At 45.4% G+C, this 27,019-nt stretch overlaps 2 protein-coding genes across 7 annotated transcripts in view; both read right to left on the bottom strand.

Annotated features, from left to right (window-relative positions):
- Window positions 1–5,625, bottom strand: part of CDK13 (cyclin dependent kinase 13) — a 49,958-nt gene extending 44,333 nt beyond the window's left edge. The window contains 2 exon segments of the mRNA XM_040545770.1: window positions 2,566–3,744; window positions 5,261–5,625. Coding sequence (XP_040401704.1) covers window positions 2,566–3,744; window positions 5,261–5,625 — 1,544 coding nt within the window.
- A 16,459-nt stretch (window positions 5,626–22,084) lies between these two features.
- Window positions 22,085–27,019, bottom strand: part of RALA (RAS like proto-oncogene A) — a 28,876-nt gene continuing 23,941 nt past the window's right edge. For all 6 annotated transcript variants that reach the window (XM_040549166.1, XM_040549164.1, XM_040549170.1 and 3 more), the window contains exons 4-5: window positions 26,686–26,860; window positions 22,085–24,049 (exon numbers count right to left, since the gene is read on the bottom strand). In XM_040549166.1, the coding sequence (XP_040405100.1) occupies window positions 23,927–24,049; window positions 26,686–26,860 (298 nt within the window). In that variant the 3' untranslated portion in view covers window positions 22,085–23,926. The remainder of the gene's footprint in view (window positions 24,050–26,685; window positions 26,861–27,019) is intronic.

Genomic DNA, 27,019 nt, shown 5'->3' on the forward strand with positions numbered 1-27,019 from the left:
AAATCATGGCTCCAGACACTCGAGTTCTCCAGGCTTGCTAGAATCACTTCATTCTCATTTTCTGCATCCCAAAATAACTTGATAATTAATATAACATTATTGGAGATTCATATATGAAAGTGATCGAAAAGAGCAAAGACTTGCAGGCTGGAATGCTTAGTAACATACAAAGTTCTTACTGTCTTGACACCATTACAGCTGGACACAAGCCCAGAATTACATCTTTAAATCATCCAGATCAAGAAGACAGGTGCTGTACGAAGCTGTTGCCTTCATGAAATTATATTCTATCAGGTTTAAGGCTGCTACACCATTATCTAAGCAACACAGCGACAATTTTCAGCATTTTAGGTGCAGTACCAGAAAGTTAAGCAAAACTGTCATTGTTGTTTTTATTGAAGGGCTAAACCAATCAGTTCATTATCTTCCATCTTTATTTCCCGAGCACCACCACAATGCACATAACGCATAGGAGCTGCATGAGAGCAAAGAAACAGTAACTTGAGTTTCTCCACAAGAGACAAATGTTATGAACAACAAAGCTTATCCTCACACTTTTGTTTTCCTTCTTTTTCTGTGGAAATGACATTTTTAAAATGAGTGCCACGTTAGGACAGACTGACCTCACCTTCTACATGGAATAACTTCTTTCTCTCAGCCATTCCAATTCCTCTCCAATAAACCTGACAATCTGCATTAGTTAACCAAACGATTTCTCTGTATCCAGATAAAGGCGGGATGCAAATTCCAGTTTAACTGTAGGAAGGAAGGAGTGAAGTCACAAAGCTAACTCCTGGAAACAGACCTGCAACTCGAGGAAGATTTACACGCTTATGACAAAGACAATACAAAAATGAGGAAACAAACTCACGCTTCAAACCACAGGTCCCCTACCCACAGAAAAAAGTAAACAAAGAACACCTACAGAACTCTGTGCTGTAACTGCACCCTACAAGAAGGCCTCCTGTACCTGCTGCTACAGCAGCATCAGCCAGCACATCAGATGGTATCCCAAATTAATGGGACTGTCAGTCTGGCTAACATGGCTACTCAGAAGCACAAACCTTGTGCATGCAGTTCTGACATTATTTAGCTTTCTTATTCCAAGACATAAGTATCTACAGAAAATATTCTGCAGAATGGTTAAATCCAAATATTCCAGTAACATTCCTGCAATCCTATTATTCAAATCATCCTGCAAAAGTATCCTTAACAACTTGGAACAGGCTCCGTGAAGCAACAACAAAGTGCTCTTTTTCAGAGCACTCAGTGCTCTCTGCTTGAAACACCCTATTGTTAACAACATTTTTCCATACAACTGTACCTTAAAATGATCCCTTTTTCTTTCTTTCCTCCAAAGGCACCTTTGTTTTGCCCCTCTGAACAGGGCACAGTTTTGTTGCTTCACTCTACAGACAGCACTGGATGCACAGCCCGGACAGCAGACATTACCAACAGCCAGCGAAACACGGGAACAACTTGGGCATCATCACTGGATACCCCAAACAGTAACTGATGCATTAGAAACACCAGAGAACAGTTCTCAGACAACCTACCGGGTAACGCATTGCAAACAAAATTCTTGCCAACGTATCACCTGATACATTTGAAATCTAAGTCCAGATGTGAATTTAAGCAAGCTCATAAACAGGGCAACAGTAAGATTTCAATGTGGAAAATTAGAATCTTCAGCGCTAAAAACATACTAACCAAATACTTTACATTCCCAGTGGTTTTGCTGTAAGCTAGTATTCTGCAGTGCTTTAATTCTGATTACAGAGATACAGCTCTATATTTCTGCTCTATATGAAATTCAGAAAGTCACAGAAACATTAACCTTCACATTCTCTGTCCCCACTAACAATAAGAAAATGATTTGCAAGCACACATCAAATAACAGGTACTGTGAAACGAGCTCAGGTGCATTTTCATAAGCTGCGTAAAGCACCGAGACAATTTAGCAAAACTTGACGTTGGCTCATTTCCCTATTGAAATCGAGTCTGAATCTTTCTATAGGCCTCTAAAACGAACAAGAAACACTAGTAACGTGAATTGCCCATCAGCTTTGTTCCTCTTTAGACTAGTGGGAAGTAAACCAACACAAATATGTTTAACATGGACCCTCTTCTATGGGGGTACAGGATGTATAATAAGGATGTACCTGAAAATACCCTTATGTCTTAAGATTTAAAACCAAAATCGGTCCTCTGGAAAATTTGTCCTCCAAGAAACGTTTTCATTGGGTCATTCTCACTTGAAAGCGCCCTCTCCGGCTCCAGCACTGGCATGCTCCTCTGCCAGCTATGCGGGGTCCCTGACAGGGAGGAACCAGCGGCAGGAGTGTTACCAGCACCCACGCCTCCCTCTCCCCATGGCAGGGCAGGCCGATCTTTGTATGAGGCCCAGCTCCCTTTCTGCACAGCTCTCTGGCAGCGACAGGGAGGCTTTTTATTGCCAGCTGCGAGCCTCTCCAGCCTGCCCTCGGGCCCAGCCCAGGCCCCTGCTCCCCTCCTCTATCCACAGAGCCTCCCCGTGCGCTACTCCCTCCCTCGCCCCACACTCACCGGATAACGGGGCTGTAGGGGCTCCGTGACCTCCGCCAGCTGCTGTAGGGACTGGGCGACACATCCCCGCCACGCTCATAGGAGCTGTGCCGGCTGTAGCTGGGGGAGCGGCGGCGGCTGTAGGGGCTGAGGGGCGAGCGGCCGCCCACGGGGCTGAGGGACTTGCGGCTCCGCGATGAGCGGTGCAGCGGGGGGCTGTCATCCCGCCCGGGGCTGGGGGACGAGCGCTGCCGCCGGTAGGCTTTGGGCTCGGGCTTGTCGTCCCGGTAGGCTTTTGGCGGGTCCTTGTAAGCCGACGGCGGCTCCTTGGTCGCTTTAGTCCGGCTCCGGTGGGCTTTGCTCTCCCGTTCCTTCCTGCCGCTGCCGGGCGAGGCGAGGGACCCCTTCCTGCGGTCGCTGCTGCTGCTGCTCTTGAGTCCCTCTCGGTCCTGGCCACTGGTGTGGTTGTGGCGGCTGCGGGACTTGGAGGAGGACGACGACGAGGCGGCCTCGGCCCCCCCGCGGCCGGAGGTGGCCGCCCCCTCCTGCTGCGGCTTGTCGTCGCCCCGCCGCCGGTGCTCCCGGTGCCGCTCCTTGGAGCGGCCGCTGCTGCTCCGGTGCTCCCGGCGGGACCGGCTGCTCCTCTCCGCCTCGCCCCGCTGCCTGCCGCCGGGGGAGGAGGCCGGGCTCCCCGCCCCGCTGCCTCCTCCTCCTCCTCCGCCGCCGCCGGCTCCGGCCGCGCCGCCGCCCACCAGCCCCTCGGACTGGGAGCTCACGTCGTCGTACTCCTCCAGCAGGGTGCCGAGCCCCGCGCCGCCCCGCCGCTTCTCCGCCTCCTGCGCCCCGCCGCCGCCGCCGCCCCCGCCGCGGCCCCGCCGCCGCTTGTGCCGGGAGCCCGAGCGCCGCTTGCCCCGCGGCCGCTTCCGCTCCCCGCCGTCCCCGCAGCACGACGAGGCGCCGGTGGCCGCCAGGAAGAGCAGCGACTGCGGCGGCAGCGGCGGCTGCAGGAGCGGCGGCTGCAGGAGGGGCGGCTGCAGCAGCGGGAACAACAGCGGGTGCGGGGCAGGCGGCGGCGGCGGGGGGGGCGGCTGCGGCTGGGCCGCGAAACGCTTCCGCCGCCGGTGGTGCAGCCGCTTCTTGTCGCCGCCCGCCTCCGCCCCACCGCCGCCGCCGCCGCCGCCGCCGCCGGCCCAGCCCCGGCTCCCGCCGCTGCCGCCGCCGCCCGCCGCCGCCTCCGAGGTGCTCGGCATGGGGCCCGCTCACGGCCCGCGGCGGGGACGCGGCCTCGGCGCTGCCACTCGGCCGCCGCTCCGCTCAGGGCGCCATGGAGACGCGGCGCCGCGTTCCCGCCGCACCGGGAGGCGGGCGCCGGGCAGCGGGCCCCCTCCTCGGCCTCGGCCTCCTGCTCGTGCTCCTCGGCCTCCTCCCGCGCCTGCCGCCGGCCGGCAGCCCGCTTACCGTGCCCGCGGCCGGCTGGGCCCGCAGCGCCGCGCACCGCCCCGCCACACGCACCGGGGACACGGCCCGGCGGCGCGCCGCGCATGCGCGGGGCCGGCGCCGGGGGGGAGCCGCGCGCAGCCAATCGCGCGCCGCGCCGCCGCTCTCGCCCGCATGCCCGGAGCCCGGCGCACCGCCCCGGTCTCGCGAGATTTCATCTCCTCCCCCCCCCTTCCCCTTAGCAGCTCCCCTCCCCTCCCCTCCCCTCCTTCGATCGTCTTCGCTTCCCCGCTCCGAGGGGCTCTCGCGAGATGTGGCCCGCCCACCGCTACGCTCTCGCGAGAGGATCTCGCCTGTTAATGGCGCGGCGCGGGGCGGGGGGGCAGAAGGCGGTTCCGGCAGTTCACGGGGGTGGTTGAGGCCCGGCCTGCCCCAAGCTCCCAGTGCTGAGGGTGCTCGGCTTTCCTGTGCGTGCGCTATGCGGGGCACAGGCACGGAAAAACGGCAGCAACTTCGTTCTGCCTTGTCCCGTGCAGCGAGCTAATGTTTTTCTCGGTGGCTTTCAGTTGGAAATGGTATGTCCAAGCCACAGCGCAATGTGAATCCCCTTTCCAGGGTCAGAGAAATGCATGCTGCTTTCTCCCAACTGGAAATCCACTCTTAGATAAAGTCAACTTTATTAACAATGAAGATTTTTTCCAGCTATGAGCATATAGAAAGATGTGCTCTATGACTAATAAGAAACAGCCCTAACTTTTCCAGTAGCTACCTAAATCATTGGGCCCAGCTAGTAATTCTTACACGAGTACAATTAAATAGTTTTAATTCCAGCTGGTAGCAAGTCTATTTTCTTCTACTCATGTACAACACAAGCAAATACCAAAGTGGTGCCCTCCCTCTGAGCAGGCCCCAGCCACGTTTGCCTGGCCTCACGTGACACCACCAGGCGGTAACAGGAGAGCTACCTCCTTCACAGGCCCCAAGTTAAATCCAGGGCCAAAGCAGAGCTGCAGCAAGCAGAAAGCCAGCCCCTGGCTCCTGCTGGGCCCTGCGCAGCCATGAGGTGTCCTTGCGGTTGATGACATGAGGGGGACCAGGCCCGTCTGTACCCATCCGCTCCCAGTGCCACGAGAGGCAGCAGATGTGTTGGCGGGGCATGGAGGGGCTGCGCTCCCCGTGCTCACTACACCTGGGTGAGGCACTGCAGAACTGGTAGCTGGATGGGCTCCATCGCAGTCACCCCTGAAGTCGCAGCCCCAGCCCTGTGCTGGGTTGGAACCTTCCCCAGGGCCAGTGGGCCAAGGTGTCCCGCAGGGACAGGCAGAGTGGGTAGTTGGCCCAGACAGTGGCCCAGGGCCGGATGCACTCCATGCAGAAATTGTGTCTGCAGGAGTCCAGGCGAGCTGTGTTGGCCAGCGGGCCCAGGTAGATGGGGCACGTCTTAACCCTGTGGGTCTCCACTGGCAGCTCCTGGGGTGGCTGGCTCATGGTGCCCATGGCCACCCCAGTGTGGAGATGTTTGTCCTCCGCAGGAGGCTGTCCAGGTGCCAGGCAACTATCAGCAGCCTCCAGTCCACCTCCCTTGGGTGCCACTGGCAGGACTTCAAAATCTTGTGTTCCACCAGCAGGACCTTGGTGTCTCATGTGCTACCAGCAGGACCTCGATGTCTTGCATGCCACCAGCAGGGCCTTGATGTCTTGCCTTCCACCAGCTGGACCTTGATGTCTTGCATGCCACCAGCAGGACCTCAACCTCTCGCATTCCTCCAGCAGGACGTTGATGTCTCACATGCCACAAGCAGGACTCAGTGCTCAGGGCACTTAGAGCCAGCTACATTTTGTGAGGCCATAGGGTGACAGTGACTCTGTGGTGATGTCACACGGCTCTTGGGGCGCTCCTGATGGCAGCACTAACGGAGGTAACCTGACTGTCATGAGAAAATGCTGACATAAAATGGCTGCTCCACGCTGGCAGGAGCAACATCTGCCAGGCTGGGGACTAGGCCCAGAGCTCGGCCTTCGGCCTGGATGTCCTTGACATGCAACTGGACGCCTGAGCACTGGAGACATCCTGAAGAGACCACTGATGAGGACACTCATCTTACTGCTATACTCATACTATCTACTACATAAATAAAACTGCTTTCTGACAATATCTATTATAGCTTAGTACCTACCTACAACACATCATAGAATCACAGAATATCCAAGTTGGAAGGCACCTACGAGGATCATTGAGTCCAATTCCTGGCTCCCCACAGCACCACCCATAAATCAAACCCTTTGAGAACGTTGTCCAGACTCTTCTTGAACTCCAGCAGGCTCGGTGCCGTGACCACTTCCCTGGGAAGCCTGTCCCAGTGCCCGAACACCCACTCAGTGAACAACCTTTTCCGAACATCCAGCCCAAACCTCCCCTGTCCCAGCTCCATGCCATTCCCTCGGGTCTTGTCGCTGTCCCCAGAGAGCAGAGCTCAGCGCCTGCCCCTCCGCTCCCCTCGTGAGGGAGCTGCAGGCCGCCATGAGGCCTCCCGTCAACCTGCTCTGCTCTGGGCTGAGCAAGGGACCTCAGCCGCTCCTCATACGTCTTGCCCTCTAGACCCTTCACCATCATCATAGCCCTCCTTTGGGCACTCTATAACAGTTTTATGCATTTCTTACATTGTGGCACCCAAAAGTGCACACAGTACTGGAGGTAAGGCCACACCAGCGCAGGCCTGAGCAGGACAGTCCCTTCCCTCGACGGGCTAGCGGTGCCGTTCTCGATGTACCCCAGGACATGGCTGGCCCTTCTGGCTGCCATGGCACACTGTTGGCTCATATTCAACTTGCAATCAACCAGAACCCCCAAATCCCTTTCCATGGGGCTGCTTTCCAACCTTTAGTTGCCCAACCTGTGCATATAGCCAAGGTTGCAGAATCTGGCATTTGGCCTTGTTAAACTTAATATTGTTAGGGATTGCCCAGCTGTAATTTGTCAAGATCTCTCTGCAAGGCCTGTCTACCCATGAGGAAGTCAACGGCTCCTCCCAGTTTTACATCATCTGCAAGTATTTAGTATCATCAATTAAGTCCATGGAATATTATCATGATCATCGTTTCAACTGTTTTTCAGGAGTACTGAACTAACAAGTGATTTCTATGTGGTGAAATCTTATTGCTAGATGCAGTAATATACTTTTCCAGTCTGATAGTTGAACCAGGGACAGAATAAAATTGATTTATCCATCTAATATTGGCTGAAACACTCAGGATATTCCACAGTAATAAAGCTTTGGGTTGAGATCAAGCACACACTTAAAAACAACAGGGAAACATAAGGTATTGGTTTTAGAAACCCAAAACGGTTTCTACCTGTCAAATAGTTCGCTCATAAAGAACAGTAATCCCATGCAGAGAAAAGCAATTCTTCCCTGTTTCACATAGCCCTTCAGTTTCCTCACCCATTGTATTGGGTTTACGTGGCAAGGTTTTGGTCGCAGAGGTAGCTTCTGTGAGAAGAATCCATAAGCTGTCCCATGTTAGATAAAGGCCAGTTTCGGCAGGCTCCAAAGGGCCCTGCCGCTGCCCAGAGCTGAGCCAATGAGCGATGTTGTTTGCACCTTTGTGAGAGCAATTTAAGAAAGGGGAAAAAAAAAAAAAAAACTGCTGCACAACAGCTGCTGGGAGAGAGGAGTGAGCACCAGCCCTGCAGCCCCCAAGGTCAGCGCAGCAGGAGGGCAGGAGGTACTCCAGGCACGCAGCAGCAGTTCTCCTGCGGCCTGTGGAGAGGCCCCTGGTGGAGCAGGCTGTCCCCCTGCAGCCCATGGGTCCCACGTGGAGCAGATCTCCACGCTGCAGCCCGTGGAGGAGCCCCCAGTGGAGCAGGTGGATGTGGCCTGGAGGAGGCTGCGGCCCATGGAGAGCCCCCACAGGAGCAGGCCCCAGGCCGGAGCTGCAGCCCATGGAGAGGAGCCCACGCAGGAGCAGGGGTCTGGGGGGAGCTGCCACCCATGGGGGACCCGTGCTGGAGCAGTTTGCTCCTGGGTGACAGATGGACCCCGTGGTACGGAGCCATGTGGGAGCAGTTCTTGAAGAGCTGCTGCCTGTGGGCAGCCCCTGCAGGATCAGTTCGGGAAGGACGGCATCCCGTGGGAGGGACCCCACGTGGAGCAGGGGCAGGGAGTGACCGTGAGGGAACCTTGAGGGAACAGTGGAGATGAAGTGTCAGGGACTGACCGCAGCCCTCAGTACCCGTTACTGCTGTTCAGGGAGGTGGGGCGGGGTGGGGTGGGGTGGGGGGGGAGGTGGTTTTAGTTTTTTTTTTTTTTTTTTTTTTTTTTTTTTTAGTTTCTCACTGCTCTAGCTTGTTAGTAATAGGTAATAAATTTTGTTAATCACCCTGTGCTAAGTTTGTGATGATAATTGCTGAGTGTTCTCCCTGTCCTTATCTCAAGCCTTTAGCCCTTTCCATCATATTTTCTCCCCCTTTCCCTTTGAGGAGGGGGAGTGAGAGAGTGGTTGTGGTGGAGCTCAGATGCCCAGCTGGGTAAAACCACCACACCCATCTCAACACTTTTAAAGCAGCTCAGCTAGTTGGGGTCTGTTTTTGCCCCATTGCAGTTCCCCAGTTTCTCTCAAGACTCAGCCAGCACTTTAAATTGTACCAGAAGCTACCTTATGGGGAGGGTTGCTTTTTGTGCTTGCTTCAGTTTGGAATACATACAGAAACATTCAAAACACAATCAAATCCATTCAACTATCAGACTCCAAGCAAACCTTTCCCATGGGTAGCATTGGCCCTGATTCCTTCGTAAAAGAGTGCATAGACCAGCAGAGACACTGCAAAGCCTAACCCAGACCTCAGGGCCGGGACATACTTCCCTTTGCCTGCCTTGTGGTGGTTTTTTGATGGCTCAGCTTCAGCTATGAGAGCAGAGAATGGCCACGCAAGGCATTAAGAAGTTCAGTCAGACTGATTAGGTCTCCTATAATAATGAATGCATGCTAGAATTTGTAATGTTTAATGTTACTCAGGAGGGCTTTGCTAGGTAAATGATTGCTCATCTGCTATGCTGATTTGCTTTGGTTCAAACAACCACTGGAGAAAATAAACGCACAATGCAATCAAGGAGTGATAGCTGGGCAAACTGAAAAGGGAGCTCTGGAAAGCACTGCACAAAAGTCTAAGCATGCATTGTAACAGTCAGCTGGCCTTAACACTGAACAGTAAAGCAATTTCATTACTTCCTGGAAAATAAACATGTTTTTGCTGTATTACACTAGTAAAACTAATTTCAATTTAGTGCATTACAATTTTTCCTTCCAACTTCTTGACCTCTGATTTCAGAATCTAATCAAGTGCTGAGCTCTTTCTTCCCTTTTTCTGCTCTCTATACCTTTTGCTTTTCCATGATTTCAATGAATTTCATGACTGGAACTGCCGCTCAGCTGCCTATACTTCAACACAACACTGCTTTCTTCAGATGATTTGGTTTTGTTGGGCATATTTGCCAAAGCATCCTGAACGCCATCCTAAGTGCTTTAAAAGCAGAATGTGTTGCCTTCTCTTGAGGTTGTAATAGGCCTCTGGCCACCTTGCTATCTAACTGGTGTTAGCTAGCCTACACACATTGTAGTTATGTATCTGCTATGTAACACACATGCAGAACGCCTCTTTTCCACTGTTGTATTTCAACACCCTGAATGCCAACAGTGGCTTCCTCTCTTTTCGTAAAGCCCAGCTGAAGTGTTCCTCCTAAGTTCTGTACGTCATCTGCTTCTGGCAAGCCTTCTTTCACAAGCATGTCATTTTACTCCACCCATCATCTCTCTGTTCCAATTCACATTTCTTACAAACGCTATCATCAAAGCATTCATTGCATATTTCTCTAGTTAAACACACACACACACTTCACATTTTCTCTTGTGGAGAACAGCTCATTCATTTTTCTCCTTTTCAACAGTGTCGCATAGGACGGGGAAGGAAAGAGCTGACCCACTTGCCATTTCAGGAGAGAAAGTTACTGTCCCAGAAGGATTACCACGACATAGACAACACTCCATTTATAGTTTGTTAAACTGTTTATTTATGAACCCACTCTGCATCATGAAAATTCTGCACAATTTAGGGGTCATCAGCAGCATGTCTTGTCTCTTCCCCACTGTGATAAGTGCAGTACTTCCAGATTTGGTTTGTGGTTATGGTGGAATAGCTTTTCTCTCCATAATGGCCTGGAGGCCATTCTTGGCTTCGCCAATAACCTTTCCTGCTTGTTGCGTACGTGAACATTCAACAACCGTAAAGAGGTTCTCCGGTGCATGTTGTGGCACACACACAAGCACACTCAGCAAAACAAGTACTCCATCAGGCTGCTGGCAAACAAGGAAACAAAAGCAGAACCCAGAAAACCAACAGCCCTGCATCACAGAGGCAGTTGTAGAGACTGTGGATAATTACATAGGACAGATCTGGACAATTCAACACAGGCTGCAATTTCCAATTAACTCCCAAGCATTCACTAGCATTTCTGGAGCAAGAATATATTATTTGGAAGAGTTGTGTGATTAGCAGCAGTGAGCTGGTGGTTTTGCATGTGCAGCGAGCCTCCTGACTTTTCAGAGAAGCTTCTTAACAAGAAGCTAAGCTTCTGATGACAGCAAGTTTACTCTGCCTGGAAATTGGCTACACCAGATTACAGAACGATTTGCCAACAGCTGTGCGGTGGTTTTACCCTGCCGGGCAGCTGAATTCCACCACAACTGCTCTCACTCCCTCTCCTCAAAGGAAGAGGGGGAGAAAGTAGGATGGAAAGGGCTCAAGACTGGAGATAAGGACAGGGAGATCACTCAACACTTACTGTCACGGGCAAAACAGACTCAGCATAGGGAGATGAATGTAGTTTATTGCCTATCACTAACAGACTAGAGCAGTAAGAAACAAGCGAACTAAAGACACCTTCCCCCCATCCAGCCTCGTCCACCTCCTCCCTTGCAGTCCTTCTGTTACCAAACCCTTGCCACGTAAAGCCAATACATGTGGTCCTGTCACTGTTAGCATCTCTCAGCCACCAGGCAATGGAGGCTCAAGATTTGTCAGTGAAAACTTATAGAAATCTATAGGTTCCTGACATAAATCTGAAACAGATTTCCTTTCAGAGAATGAACCCCTTCAGGAGCATTGAAGACACTGATGACATAATGCTAACCGTTGGCTTCCTGAAGAGCCAGGAAATGTAGGATGGATTACAACTTGCTTTTACAAGGCTTAGTGGTGAATCGTAAATAGCAGAGGAAAGGAGCACCAGGTTAGATTGGAAGATAAATTTTGGCAGTGTTTGCTGCAGCATAGTGGGAAGCAGCACTCTGAAGAGGTCAGGTCTTACTTCGTTGTTACATAACAAGCTGAAACCTTATGCCATAGGAATAGTGTTTGCAAGTATCTGTTATTTTGCAAGGTGTTATCATATGCTCAGCAGATGAAAACAGTGGCAAACAATGGAAAAAAACACACCTGGAAAGCTGCAGCCAAAATGCTATCAGTTCCAAACGTAGTCAGATGCCAGCTCTTGAAAATGAACTTTCCTAGCTCTTGTGCCATGGAGAAAACTAAAGCTAGCTCTTGGGTTATTTTTAACATCTTGTCATAGCTCAACTTTTGTTGTTGTTGTTGTTGTTTTGTTTTTTTTTGTTGTTGTTTTGTTTTGTTTTGTTTTGTTTTTGTTTTGTTTTGTTTTGTTTTTTCCTGTATAGTTTGTTGGATCTGCAAAAGCACACTGAGTCTGTTCTGAGAAACTCTGCACTATTGCTAATGGGATGCTGTTGATACAAACAGATGCTGAGCTGGCCCGGCACTAAGGAGGCAGCTGCACTACATGCTTCAGGGACAATGTTATCACTTCTTTTTTTGTTGTTGTTGTTAAGTTTGTTGTACTTTTTTCCTTCCTTTTTTAAAGTTTCTGTGTCTATCTTTGTCTCCATGATGTGTAAAGTCCTAGCAACATTTTTTCTGGTGTTGGACAAACCATTAATCCATCAAGAAAGAGGGATAGGAAGGGTTTTCAGTAGCATGGAGATCTTTATTTTTGAGCAAAATTCTTCAGTGCTTGTCTGTTGACCTGGCAGGGATTTTTGCTTAGGGTTTTGGGTCTGGGAGGGGAAGGAGGGAAGCTATCTATCCATGGCAGGGGGTGGAATTGGATGATCTTTAAGGTGCCTTCCAACCCAAACCACTGATTGACCTGTGACTCTTTTCCTCCAGAGCAGCAATAATTATGCGGACTTCTTTGAAGTTTTCTTTCTAGTCTTCCAGCGTCAACCTGTTATTTTTGTAAGAAGAATAGTACCATTCCCCCAAGCATACAGAGAGCTAGAAATTAAAATTTTTGTGGTGTCTCTAATACCTGACCTGAATTCAATTAGCTTATTATCCTTGTGGGCTTTTTTTTTTTCCTGGTTAGTGTGGAAGTCTTAGAAGACATGCTTTTTTACTCCCTGAAATACTGTATGCATTTGCATTTCTTCTAACCATTTAAGAAAAGTAGTCTGAGGTGTAAATGTACTGTCTTTTTGCAGTTGTTAATACCTCTGCCATTTCTTGACTGCAGTTGCGTTTTTATCTTGGCCTAAGATTGTCTAGTGACTGAAATGCAATGATTCAAGCTTCCCAATGTACTGCAGAAGAGCTAGCCGGATTAAATATTTCAGTGTTTGTTCTTTCCAACCAGGAGAACATTTCTGTGAACTGGGAACTCTGGTGTTTGAAAAGACAGAGAACAATGAAGGCCTGTGAATTTGCTGATCATGAGACAAATGGATTTACCGGTGAAAATGGCAAATGCAACCTGTATGCTACGAAAGTGTTCAGAGAGATTAATGCCTACTTTAAGTCACTGTCAGATCATTGCATCTGCATCTATTTTGGTTATTCTTACTCAGAGAAGAATGAATTTTCAACAGGTACAGAAAAGGCTATGAAGATTGCCAGTGGTACCAAGATCCTAAGTTCAGGGGAGAGTGGCAGAGCATGGTTAGTCTAGCATGACGAAGACAAGGAGGAAGTCACACTGCTCTGTAAAATTAGTCTGAGTGTAGAAACGGCGAAAAACACCTAGAAAGAACTACTTGCTCTAAGGGACAGAGGTAGTACAGGTGGTTATAAACAAACTGTCATAACACAGTCTGGAAATGTATGTTTTTTATTCAAGAAAATCATGGGGTTTTGCAGTCCTCTGCTAGTAAGAGAAACCAAACGGTGAAACTCAGCAAGGGCTGGAGCTTGATCAATTTATGAATTTCATTGCTTATGGATGAACAATGTGGTTGCCTGTGATAGTAGGAGCCTGAATAAGAACTTTTCCATTGTATCTCTTCAGAGCTAGTTAATTTCTCTTAGGATTTTGGCTTTTATAATAGTGTAATTTATCAAGCTTTCCATGCTGGGATGAAGTTCAGCTCTTCTGCTTGAGCAAAAAGGTTTGAGGTTGGAGCCTGAAGTGGGCACATTTGAGAGAAACATTTCTCTGCTCTCTGCAGTCATTGGTCCCAGCCAACATGGGTTCACGAGGAGTAGGTCCTGCCTAACAAAGTTGATTTCCTTTTATGATAAGATCACTCATCTAGTCGATCAAGGGAAACCAGCTGATGTGATCTTTTTGGACTTCAGCAAGGCTTTTGACACGGTTTCCCATAGGGTCCTACTGGACAAAATGTCCAGCATACAACTTAACAAAAACATCATACGATGGGTGAGCAATTGGCTGACGGGCAGGACTCAAAGGGTTGTGGTAAATGGGGCCACATCTGGCTGGCGGATGGTCACTAGTGGGGTCCCTCAAGGCTCCATTTTAGGGCCAGTCCTCTTCAATGTTTTTATAAACGATTTGGATGTAGGACTAGAAGGTGTTCTGAGCAAATTTGCTGATGACACCAAACTTGGAGGAGTTGTGGACTCGGATGAGGGTGGAAAGGCCTTGCAGAGAGATCTGGACAGATTGGAGAGCTGGGCGATCACCAACCACATGAAGTTTAACAAAAGCAAGTGCCAGGTCCTGCACCTGGGACGGGGCAACCCTGGCTATACGTACAGAGTGGGCCACGAGACGCTGGAGAGCAGCCCCGCAGAGAGGGATCTGGGGATTGTGGTTGACAGCAAGTTGCCTATGAGCCAGCAGTGTGCCCTGGCAGCCAGGAGGGCCAACCGTATCCTGGGATGCATCAAGCACGGCATTGCTAGTCGGTCGAGGGAAGGGATTGTCCTGCTCTGCTCTGTGCTGGTGCGGCCTCACCTCGAGTACTGTGTGCAGTTCTGGGCACCACAGTACAAAATGGACATTAAACTGTTGGAGAGTGTCCAGAGGAGGGCGACAAAGATGGTGAAGGGCCTAGAGGGGAAGACGTATGAGGAGCAGCTGAGGTCACTGGGCCTGTTCAGCCTGGAGAAGAGGAGGCTGAGGGGAGACCTCATCGCAGTCTACAGCTTCCTCGCAAGGGGGAGTGGAGGGGCAGGCACCGACCTGTTCTCCTTAGTCACCAGCGGTGTCAAGCTGAGGCAGGGAAAGTTTAGGCTGGACATCAGGAAGAGGTTCTTCACCGAGAGGGTGGTCGCGCACTGGAACAGGCTACCCAGGGAAGTAGTCACTGCACCAAGCCTGTCTGAATTCAAGAAGCGATTGGACTGTGCACTTAGTCACATGGTCTAAACTTTTGGGCAGACCTGTGCGGTGCCAGGAGTTGGACTCGATGATCCTTATGGATCCCTTCCAACTTGGGATATTCTATGATACTATGATTCTGTGCTCTTGAATGGTGATCATTAGCCAGTATGACTCACCTTCACCCTTTTGCATCTAGAAAAGGAAAACAAAACTTCTAGTCTGCAATTGTCAGCACAATTTCCTGGTTTAGATGTGAGGAGAAAAAAGAAACAAGATATCCTAAGGCTTTTCCTATAGAATAGGCATGTCTGCCTCTTTAATTTCTTATCTTCTTCTTTAAATAGTCCTCTCAAAACAAACAAACAAATCTTTTTGATGCCTTTAGCCTTCCATTTCCTCTCTTTGGGCTACATTGCTAACTAGCAACAAACTGAGTAGAGCTTTCTGGCTTTTCAGCAAATGAGAAGTCCTTTCTAAAACAGGCTTATTGCCTGCTGATGAGAAGACACTTTCTTAATCACTTTTTTTTTTTTTTTTTTTTTTTTTCCCAAGCTACTTCGGAAAAGCAATCTGTTTATTCTTCCCAAAGCTGTCAGGCTAGAAGTTTACTGGTTGATACCAACTGTATCCATTGCTGAAGCAGTCTTAGCTTTGGGTGCGAAGGTATATGCTGCCCTCCTTCCATGCAGACCATACAGGGTTCTTTTCAAATTGTTAAGTTCCTAGTTCACAGATGTACAGAACAATCATGTTGTTTCTTAATGCAGGATGTGTTTCCTCTGCAGACTGAGCCCTGCCCAAATGTACCAAGACCTTGACTCACTCAAGCATGTTGGAACCAGCTGGGGGAGCAGCAAACCACTTGCAGCTTTGTGCGAAGGTGAACTTTGGATTTAACACCAAACACCTAGCCCTGAAACAAAAAGGGCAGTGACTAGTTTGAAGCCACGATAGCTCCTTATACAAATGCTTTGGCAAAAGGTTTTGCAGAAAAGTTTCCCTAGAGGTCAGCATAGCAAAGAACATGAGGCTCAGAGATGGAATTGACACCAGCACTTCTGCTGTAAAAAGCCTTTGTTCCTCCAACCACCCTTGCAGGCATTGCCTCCAATTCATTGCCCCCAGTTCTAGAAGTAAACTAACACCGTTCATGCTGTTCTCTCCTCAAACTTACGGATGAAATGTAACATCTTTAAGAACTTGAAACTTACTGAGAATGTGATATGATGATCCTGCACCTAAAGTACAAAATTCTGCCTCAGAAACTGTGAGGGCTAACTTTTCAGATGCTAAACCCAGCCATTTTAAAGCAAGGTGATTAATTCTGCTCATTTTTGTGCTTACCAACATTCTTCAGGAAAAAAAAAAAAAAAAAGTAATTGTGGGAAACATTCAGCTTCTGCTAAAGGGCCATTTCAATGAAGCTTGCACTCACAGTTAGGAGCAGGGTTGGTTTTGTTTGTTTGTTTGTTTTTGTCAGGATTTGGATTTTTTCATAGAACATAAAAGCCTATTGCCAAAAGGTTTGTTGTTGTTAGTTACTTTTCATGAACTCTTAGAAGTAGTTCATGAATCACTGATTAAAAGTCACTGAACTAGCATTTAAATACATGCCTCTGTATCTGGTCTTGTAAGATCAAGAAAGCACCCACTGTGTGCCTGTGAAGGTGGGAGATGCCCAAAACCACTGTGAGTAGTGGCAACTTGACCAAACCAACTATAAGCCGGACACAAAGATCACAGAAGTAGTTATGCAGGTCCTTCTTGGGTCTTCTGTCACATTGTAAAAATAAGTTGTAAACATTGCCAAGCGTGTACATTATTTCAAGACCCCTAATGGACCTGAAAAGTCTTTTGCTCCATTATCGGACTTTCCATCCCATTTCTCAGGGCTGGCTTATTTTAGTCCTGGCAAGCAACCTAGATCTGCTATGCAGTGCTACCACAACATCCCTCTGTGGCCACAGAGCTCTGACGCAGGTGACCTGGTGGTAAATCTGAAATTTTCATCATAGTCTGTGGAATTACCCAATACAACCAAAACCAGCACGCAGGCAGCTGCCTTGAATACCACAGGCCAATAGCTACAATGAGCTTCAAGAGGGTCAAGTCTGGTCTCTGCCATTCCAAGCATTTCCACAGAACAAATCCAGAATCATACCACACACCTCAGCATGCGTGGTGGGGGAAAGGGAGCTGCCAGCTCAAGAAACACCATTAATTTATATGTTCAAACAGCATCTCAGCCAGTGATGGTTAGCACTGGCTGGTGTAGCACACCTTCCTGTGCCACGTGTGGTAACTGCCTGCAGGAGATGCGACATCTAAAGAAGGCAAGAACAAATGTGGCTGGCAGAAACACTTAACCTTGTGATTTCTTCTTGCTGCTTCTTTCCTGATTTTGCTTTAAAAAATAACCACAACCAACTGTGATAAGCATTTTTGAGTGCAGGAAGGATAATCTGGTTGTATTATGAAAGGATTACTTTTGTTTTTAATCTCACTTTTCACACAAAAGGATCAAGATCTTAACATCAAAGTGAAATGTAAGGTAAATGAAAAACATTCTTACATTTTCTTCTGCACTCCATAGTCATAAGGGTACTCATGTGACTCGAGGATTATGAATTCTTAAAAAAAAAAAAAAAACAAACCACAACGACCCAACAACAATTTATAGCAAGCAGCTTGTTCTAAATGTGGTTTCTTCTACCTGCTGATACATCAGCAAACAGAAGCATTTTAGGGGCCAAACTGCATTGTCCTATTTAGGCTTGCCTACTGCCCTGGTGAGAGCAGCAGCCATTTCTGAGGAGGGAAGCAACACGCTGCAATCTCTCTCTGATGCAACAAGAGGAACTAGCATTAGAACAGCTCTGCAGTGGTCCTTGCAGACCACTGCCATCAGAGTAGGCCCACATGGAAGGGCTGCGTGGGTGTTCGCTGACACCCATTCTAGATACCTTATCTGGGGATGAGGATACTTAGATTTATGAAGCTTTTGGGACATCAATGAAAAATACCCTTGTTGCATTGCAGATTTAAACAACGCTGCAAAAGCAGTGGCACACCCTCATTGCTATCTACTTAGTCTTGTGAGCAAAAAATTGACTCCTCGTCTAACAGCAGAGGGGCAGCCAAACTCTGCAAGCTTCCCTCCTATCAGGTGCAGCGTGAGTCTGTCACCAGCAGCCAAGGGCATCTAGCCCTGCCTCCTCAAGGCAGTTCTGACACTCGCGGGAGTTACAACAGCCCACAGCAAACTGCTATCCATGGAAATGGTACATTATTTTTTACCGCTCTTTTGACGCTTCCCCAGGCTATTTCAGTAGGCATTTTGGCAGTTATCAGATAAAAGAGAAGGATTGCTGTTTCAGGCTCATTCTTTAGAGATGACTAATATTTAACACATTAGTCTGGCAGCTTTTCACCCAACAGGTCTCCTATTTTGTTGCACTGAAAAAGACCTCTCCCATAAGTCTTTGCAAGACTTCTTGTCTTCACAAGACAAGAGAAAGGCAAAAATAACTATAACAGAAGCATACCAGGCATGCTGAACATGGTTGAAGGCAAATACTAATTCATTACCTTCAGGACTGCAGTCTGTGTCTAAAATATAACATTCAAACTCCTGGGCATCATCATGCCTCTCCTTTTAGCTTGAACACCCATGAGGCACAAGCCCTCTTGATTTCTTCCTTTTCCCACCGTGCGCTTCTGCAAATCCCATGGACGGCTGCACCCTATCAGATGGCTCAGAGAAGAAATGAGCTTCCTCCATCCTCTCGCTTTCTGCCATAAATATTGTCAAATCCAAATAAAAATGGACAAGGAGGAAAAATGTAATTACTACCAAGCTCAGGAAGTGGACTATTTTATTTTATTTTATTTATTTTTTTTTTTTTACCATTTGCAATGGACCCAACTGGCTCCTACAGAATCTGTAATTAATCTCCAAACGCTGTTCAAAGTCATTCATCCACAGGCACCCACTAGATTAATGCAAATCCACCTATCCCGATGCAGCTGCGCCCACCTTTGTAACGTACAAACATGACTCAGTGGAGACAGCCTCATTACCTTGCTTTATTACCGAACAGGAAATTTTATTCCCGGATCTGGCAAGTCCCCTACCATACCCCTGGCTCACTTGCCTCCATCCATAAATGTTGAGATGGGTAGTTACCTTTCTCAACATGCTTTGAAATGAGTGCTGTATTGTTAGATTATTATAAGAAACAACTAAACTTTTCTTAAAATGTCAGGATTTAAGGAAAATTAAGTCTGCACCACTTAGGAACTGAGATTTCTGAAACTAGTTTCCAGTGCGAGGCATGCAAAAATGACTGAAACGATAATCCTAACAGACTATCTGCTACAGGCTTTTTTTTTTCCCCCCAAGAAAATTTGCAAAGTGGTTCCTGTAGAAAAAAAACTGTAGTGGAGTATCATTAATCATGTTTCCTCCTCACCTCTGTTTAGCTGAGAGCAAAGGAAACAGTGGAGTGATGAAAGATTTTCCAGTATTTAGACATTTTTAAGAGCATGTTGGAGTCTGCTTACCTTTAGCACATAGTTTTAGGCTGTAAATTATCCTTCCCTCCATTCCTTATTTTGTAACATCCTGTCATATTATATAAAGCAGAAAATAGGCAAAACACAATGTCCTCCTGAATATTGCAGGAGCACAGACCCAAATAAATGCTAGTATTGCAGAACTGAAGTTCATTGTTACAGGGTCTGAGATGCCACCAACACCACTTTCTTTCTTCTTCTATTTTTAGTACCTTTTTCTCCTCTCAGGAGCTTTCATAGCACCTCACAAGGATGGGTTGTTAAAAAACAAAAATCTGTTTCACGCACAGGAATTGGCTGAATATATGGGAGCCCACAGCAAGAGTTCAACTAGGCAGCTGCTTGACGGCAACTACAAAACTGGCAACTTCCATCAAGTCAGAAAATCCAGGATCTTGGTAAAACAGCTGGCCTTGCTTTGAATCAGAGTGATAGCTAACTGCTGAAGTGACTGTGGAAAGCAGGAGGAGAACAAAAATCCTTTTAAGAATGTCATTCACTTTTGCAGACTTCTATTTCCACATTACTGGGGTATAGACAGGACCTGTTTTTAACACTTCAGCATAGAAATCCACTGGTAGGGGATGTCCTTGCAAATGCTGAAAGGCATAACTGGATGCCATGGTTTGGAACCTAATCACTCCCATCTTGAGTGTTTTTGGTACATTTACAGCTTTACACAGTATTACCAGATAAGTAAGAGAGAGTAAGCAATTGCCTTGCTTGAGGCAGAACGATGCAGAGTAAAACAGGAGCATTCTTCCTCGATCAACTGGCTAAATTCTGCCTGGGTTGTTTGCATCTGTATGACAGAACATTACCCTGTGCCTCTGTAACTGTCCCACTGACATCCATAGACAACAGATATTGCCTGTTAAGGGCTCTGGTAGTGTTAAATATTACTGAGTGCATATTAATCAAGAGAATGGTGGAAGCAAATGATTTTTTCTTAGCAACTTAAACTTGGGTATATTTCCATTCTACAAGGAATAAAGAAAAAAAAAAGGGGGGGGGGGGGAAGACCCCAGCATACACAAACAAAATGGACTCTTCTGAATATTGTATCAGCGCCTAAATGGATTGTACCAGTGGTTGGTGAGATCCACCCAGGATAGCTGTGGAAATGAGAAAGGTCTCACCGTCTGTGTGACCCTAAGCAGATCTCAAATGGTTTGAATTTCAGCATTTCTTTGACAGAGAAACTTCAAGCAGAAATATTCCAAACTGGTCAATGTATTTAGTTCAAAGATTAGCTTGACCTCCAGTACTAACAACATTGGTACCTTTCCTACCACTCAGGTTTAGTAAAAAGCTGAAGCTCACAGAAATATATGTTTTTTTGTTTTTTTTTTTAGAGGTGACTCATGAAAGAAAGTCTTTTATGTAAGTTAAAATCACAACGAGAAATTGTCAAGAGCAAGTCTTGTAAGAAATTCAGTTTTTGCACCTGCCAGTGCATCCTCATGGCTAGAAAAGCCAATGCATGTCTGACAGTAATGGGAGAGAGCTTAGAAATTAAGATGGGCTGTTAGCTTTCCCTTTTCAGTTCTGTATTGTTGTAGGCTCAGCCCTACCTTCTGATACAGTTCTGGTCTGCTAAATGTATTACATGCATTCACGTAATACCAGCGGTCTCTCTGCTGCTCTGCATTTTGCATTAGGCTATCACCATTTTGCACCCTCTCAGACTCTGGAAGACAATCTTTGCAAAGCTTGGTGTCTCAAAGAGGAACCCAAGATTTTCAGTAAGCCTGTTTCATGTAATAGATAAAATATTTCATTCCTGCAGATGAATATAGTGAGAATAAGGCTCAGATACAGATTGTATTTTATTGTTATGATTGCCATTAGAATTTGCAGAGGCTTTATCTGTGACCTCCTCTGATGTTGACAACATCCCCGTGAACAGGAAAGCACTTCCTGCACACCATGGGTGTTTCAGAATCGCCAAAGAAAACTGTTGGACGCTGCTATTGTTAAGCTGTGCTCATCAGGAGGCTACAGAGGCTACCAAATAGACCATAGAGTCCTTAGCCAGTATTTTTGAATGTCACCTGTGTTTTTAAAGCTACAAATGAAGAGGTATAGAAAAAAAATGGAGTTAGAATAAAAACTCAGTATTAGTTTTGTACACAACGGAAGGCTGAACTTTTGTAACAAACCATAATTAAGGACTCTGTCTGGCCTGCAGTTTTAAAATGCCATGTATTTCACAAAAGGTAGCAATAGTATTACCGGCATATTTGGCTAATTTGGAGTGAAAACCCATGGAAGGCTTTGATCCTGCCAACTTGAGAAAAAAATCTTCAACTTTTTGGAGGAGAAACAAGAGGAAAAACGCCTGCAGGCAAAGAAGCTCTTTAAGCAGATAGACCTAGCAGTTTCAGACACAGAAGTAGGCTAAAGCATGAATTTATGATGCAAATGGATCACTTGTTTGGCCATACCAAAATCTTATATATGCGGTTCAAGCTAGTTTCTTTGCAAGCTGGGGAAGCAAACTTACATTCTCCCAGAGCATGCTAAAAGAAGATAAGACTTTGGAAGCATCCCCCCCTTAAACTAATACAGGCTCTCCTTTTAAAAAAATAAAAAAATCTCACCTTCCATTCTTATGGAAGAGTACTTCTGGAAATAGCTTACCTCAACCTCAATTTGTGTGCCTGCTTTCTGATATTCCTTGTTACAGCAAGTAGGGATCAATTAGCACTGGATAAAGGTAACGCAAGCATAGTCTCAGCTTTCACAAAGTGGCTTTTATCAAACCAGTTTTACTTTGTTCACATACACTAAAACAACTTCTGGAATATTTTGGTTTAATTGCTTGAAAACTGGTCTCAGTTACAGCAAAGTTATATTAGATGCTATAGTTATCAATTGACACTGCACAAGGATTTAAAAAAAGTGGAAGTTTATTCATCTTTCAATGGCTCAAATATCAAATAAAAGGACAGGGTAAGGCATCAGCCAAGACAAGTTTCACGTGTCTGGTGGCTTCATAACACCTCAGTTCCCAGCATACAGGTTCCAAAGCAAAGTCACAATGTTAGTGGTTACACTCCCTGGCTAAACAGACCAAAATGAGTACACAGTAAGATGAAGACTGGCTTATTTGCCATAGTTACATGAGTAACTTTAATTCTGCACTTGGCAGTCTACTAAACGCACATACAAAATTCCTATTGATAAATATTTAACATGACAAATATAACTTCTAAGACTTGAGTCCCTAAGATGTCTGTTAGCATGGAAGTTAAATATTTGTTACCTAGTTTGCTTGAGCACATTTTAAACTGTCAGTTATAGGCTTACACATGTATAAAAAGTGTAACAGTTTGTGGGACTGATCTAGCCTGTCTTACCCCAGAGGAGTCCAAAACCCTCAAACGTTCTGGTATATTTTTAGTTAAGATGCAGCACGCTATCCGTGTGCTATTCTTGCTATTCCGAAGCAACTGAGGCAGTACGTTTTGTTTGGGGATTTTGGATGCACATGGTAAATGTTTCTCTATTGCAAAGCATGTTTGATTGTTTAATATCAACATTAACTAGAAAAAGTAGCTACAATGTTCCCCGTTTTAAAATCAACATAAACTAAACTAAACAGTACAAAACCTGCAAAGAGCTTCAGCATAACACAGTGTGTTCCCATAGCTGAGTATCAGGAACACACAAAAAAAATTAACTGATGACACCAGAATTTCCTGGACAACATCTTAACTCAAAATACATTAGCGCTACTGAATCATCTCCACTCCACCCTACTCCAGGGAGTTAAAACCCAAGCAACATCTAGACAGAAAACTACTCACAAAAGGGAAGTTTCAAGGTATCAGCGGGTTAAGTTTTAAACAACCATTCCAGGCATAGATGTGCCATAGCCTTATGACCTCCATCTTACATGTATTCTGACCATTTAGCTTTAAGATACCATATTGTTTACCAAGCTACAGATGACTGAATATGCTCTGTATTATTCACAATACCAGAGTATGGCACATGTTTAAAGAACAGACACTGCTAGCAGACAGCTAGTTAGCAAAACCATTCACGTAACTGCACTCTACAGGGAGGGCAGTCTCACACCGATGCACAGGGACAGTCTCCATGCAACAAGTTGAAAAATACATCCTTGACTAAGCAACCTGCTATGATTAGGTTTTAAAATTAAGGCATATTCAAATGTTTCAATGTAAAAGATTACATCACTCTTCTAGGTTAATCAGGTAATGCAGAACCACATATAATTTTCCCCAGCACAAGTTCGCATATACATTATTCTTTTCCAATTTGCATAACTCCATGGCAAAACAACTGCATACCGCTTTGTTAGGTATCACGTTCACAACTGTACTTTTCAAGGCAACAAAAGACAAGATGAAGTGACAATTATCAATGATTAAAAAAATGTATGCTTTACAAGAAACCACAAAGTAGTACTCCCTCCCCATCCCCATTTACTATTAAAGAAAAGACTGCCTATGAAACACTACATTCAGAAGAAATGTGAGAAGGTAGGCAATTATGAAATGGACTGAACTTTGCTTCTCTTGAAGCCACATCAATTTTTTTCAGTGAATTTGACTTTCAGTGCAGCTCCAATTCATGCTTTTAGTGGTACATTACGATTTCCAACACGTTAGAGTAATTTCAGTCACTTGAGCCTTCAATGGCATGCTTATAAATTATGTTTTTTATTAGTATGGTCAGGGTAGGAAAGGAATTCAGGGTTTTGATTATAAAATGCAACATCTTTCTCTGATCCTCTTAGCTAGGCTTTTTCTTTTCTTCTTCCCATTCTTCTCTTTGCTGTCTTCCATTTTTCTGGCTCTAATTTCTCTCATTAAATCAAAAAACACCTAAAAAAAAGATGGAAGAACGTAAATGCCAAAACTCTCTCAGATACTTGAGTTAATTTAAGCTATCACTGGTGATAGCCATTTCCGTTGGTTAGGATAAAGTCAATTATACAAAACCAGTTTGAGCAAACAAATATTAATCCAACAAGTCTTTCATTGGTTTAGAAGGCCACGTCCATATAACGCAAACATGCTTCTTTCATGGTACCATAGTTCTCCTGTCTTCTGGAACTTGCTTATGAATCCTCTCAGACAATTTTCCACGTGGGTTGAAACAAGACTCCTATTACTGCCCAGGATTATTTATTTTTATTATCTACATCTCACTGAGGAGACACAGGGAAATCAGTTTATATTTCAAGTATTTTTAGTGATGAACTGTAAAGGCTGAAGAAGTGCAATAACCAATTCTAGAAGTACATTAATGGAGCAGTAGCACACACTGAACATTTCATTGCATGTCCCATGATGCAAGTCTAAACACTAAGTTAGTGCACAAAAATAAATCAGCATTTCCCTTAAAACAAAGTTATCAACCATACAACTACGTAAGCTATTTTTTAGAAATCTCAACTGCCATATTACTATCTCAAAGTATGCATAAACTTCATTTTCATCAAGTGGCTTAGTAGGAAACAAAAGTGACAAAGTTGGAGACACTAGTAAATTGGTTAAGAGAGAACAGACTGCCAGTTAAAGTTTGTGACAGGGCTGCTTAAAGTTACTTTATTCATTAGAAGAGAAGATCTTGACTTCCAATGGACTGCAGCAAATCAATATAATCTTTATAATCTTATTGTAGCAGTTCAGGTGAAGAATTCTAAAACTTCTGTCAGAAAAATTCTCCTTGAGATATATATCAGGGGGCTTGGTCCATTTCAGTGCAATACAGACGGTGCAGGGGCTGAAAAGCTCCTCTACAGAGCGCAGTAGGATTTTATTTGCAATTACTCTAATCTCATATTGATTGCAGCAAAAGCATAAACCTTTATTACACGGGATCTGAGGAAAATCAATGCAACTAAATGTTTCCATCAAGAAATATATCTGCCTTTAGATTTATAAGTGTGGACTAAGTTACTTGCTTTTACTTAAATCTTTACTAATGGTATGCTGCAACTGGCAACTTGCTTAAGCCCTACACTGTACTACATATCTGGGGTACATAACCTACCGAGAAGTGCTCAGTTGCTTACCTTTATTAAAGTAAGCAGAGGCCAACAGTGTTTTTCCCAAATGAGCAACCCACCATTTTGGAATTTAGAGAAGTAGATTTCTTATAGGATACTAACTTAAGTCCACCTAACAAACCATGTAAGTTCAGATGCTCCAAGAAAACAAGGAACTAAGAATATCTGGTTTTACTAGGGCCAACAAAACCTAACTTATGGACTTTTAAACCTTAACTCTGTATAATGCGTTAATCTTGCCATTATGCCACCTGCTCCAAAAAGAAACTTGGAGCTCGTAGTAGCCTACCATGTGTCTGCAAAAGCTTGATACATATTTTAATCTATCTGCATAATACTTTTTTCCCAGCTGCTAAAGAATAGTGAAGTAGATTTAGAAGATCTGGGAATTTCTACATGACTGAAATAGATGGACGTTAACTGTAATTATGCACCAAAATTGAAGATAAAGTATTTTTTTTGTAATAACAACAAAAAAAATCAGAGCTGAACTCAACACATCTGAATTATGTTGCATTTAATTGACTTAACGTTCCCTACAGAAAAGCATGAAGTTCTTACTGTAGTACTGAACAAGCCATTTCTTCAGGGAGACAACTGACAGATGACAACAGTCAAGTTAAAGTCACTGCAGAACAGAACTCCCATTACTGCTGTAATGCTGCAACTGCTCAGATGTAAGCATTTACATTAGAGAATTTTTCAATGTGTGATCAAGTGTATCAATAGGTCTGAAAGGAAAGATTAGCACTATAAACTACTTATTTCTTTTACCATACATCCATTACTTTTGCAGCCTACAAGACAGAGTTATTCTGAATTGCGTTCCAAGAGATCCTGTCTTTTGAAATTATAGCGGAAATGCTTACAACCAACCAATAATTTATCTTCTTATAGACAAATATTTTGTGTCTTATTTCATGACCTTCTGAACCAGGCTTTACCCCAGAAAACTCATGAGGCACTTCTAGGCCATTCAAAGCTTAGAAGGGTTCATCCATTCTTCATCGAAGAAACATCCAGCCAAGCATTTGGTTAGATGAGGGTAGAGAAGGTTCCAATCCCTCTCTTACCTGCTTTTACTTGATTCCTTGGACAGCTTTCCTCACTGTTGAGAAGCAGATTGTCTTGTAATTACAGAAAACACAAGGCTAGGCCAAAGTAGCTGCCTCAAGAAATTTTTAAATGAAAAGAGGTCTTGTCTAATGACTTACTCCTTGCAGTTTCAGATAGGATAGATTTGCTATGGCAAACATTTTTACTGTCCTACATGAACTGACCTAGTCAAGCACTCATCGCAAGCTAAGGGAGAAACGTATTTGATTTGAATTTTTACACGCACACAAAAAGGCTAAAATAACTTGAACACTAAGTATGGCCCAGGGAAGAGAGCTATAAAGTAAAAACTGATGGAGAGATTCTTTGTATTATGAGGTGAGTTATTACCTTGTCAACATTAGCTCGTGTTTTTGCAGAAGTTTCCACATAGTTAACATTCCACTGATCAGCTCTGTTTTTTGCTTCCTCTATAGAAACTTGCCTTTTATCTTCCAAATCTGATTTGTTACCAACTAGCAAAAAAGGAACATTCTCATCTTCTTTTACTCTTAAGATCTGCTCCCTGGAGATAAAAAAAATAAAAGGGAAAAAAGAATCGAGTATTTCATGGACTACTATTCTTAGAACACAGACAGAAGAACTCAGACTAAATACTCTTCCATCTTACAATGAAAACCCACTTATTCCTTTTATGAAGCTTGTGTAACAGTAAAATCTCAAA

This window comes from Cygnus olor, chromosome 2 (genome assembly GCF_009769625.2).
Source record: "Cygnus olor isolate bCygOlo1 chromosome 2, bCygOlo1.pri.v2, whole genome shotgun sequence".
In the NCBI taxonomy this organism is placed as follows: Eukaryota; Metazoa; Chordata; class Aves; order Anseriformes; family Anatidae; genus Cygnus; species Cygnus olor.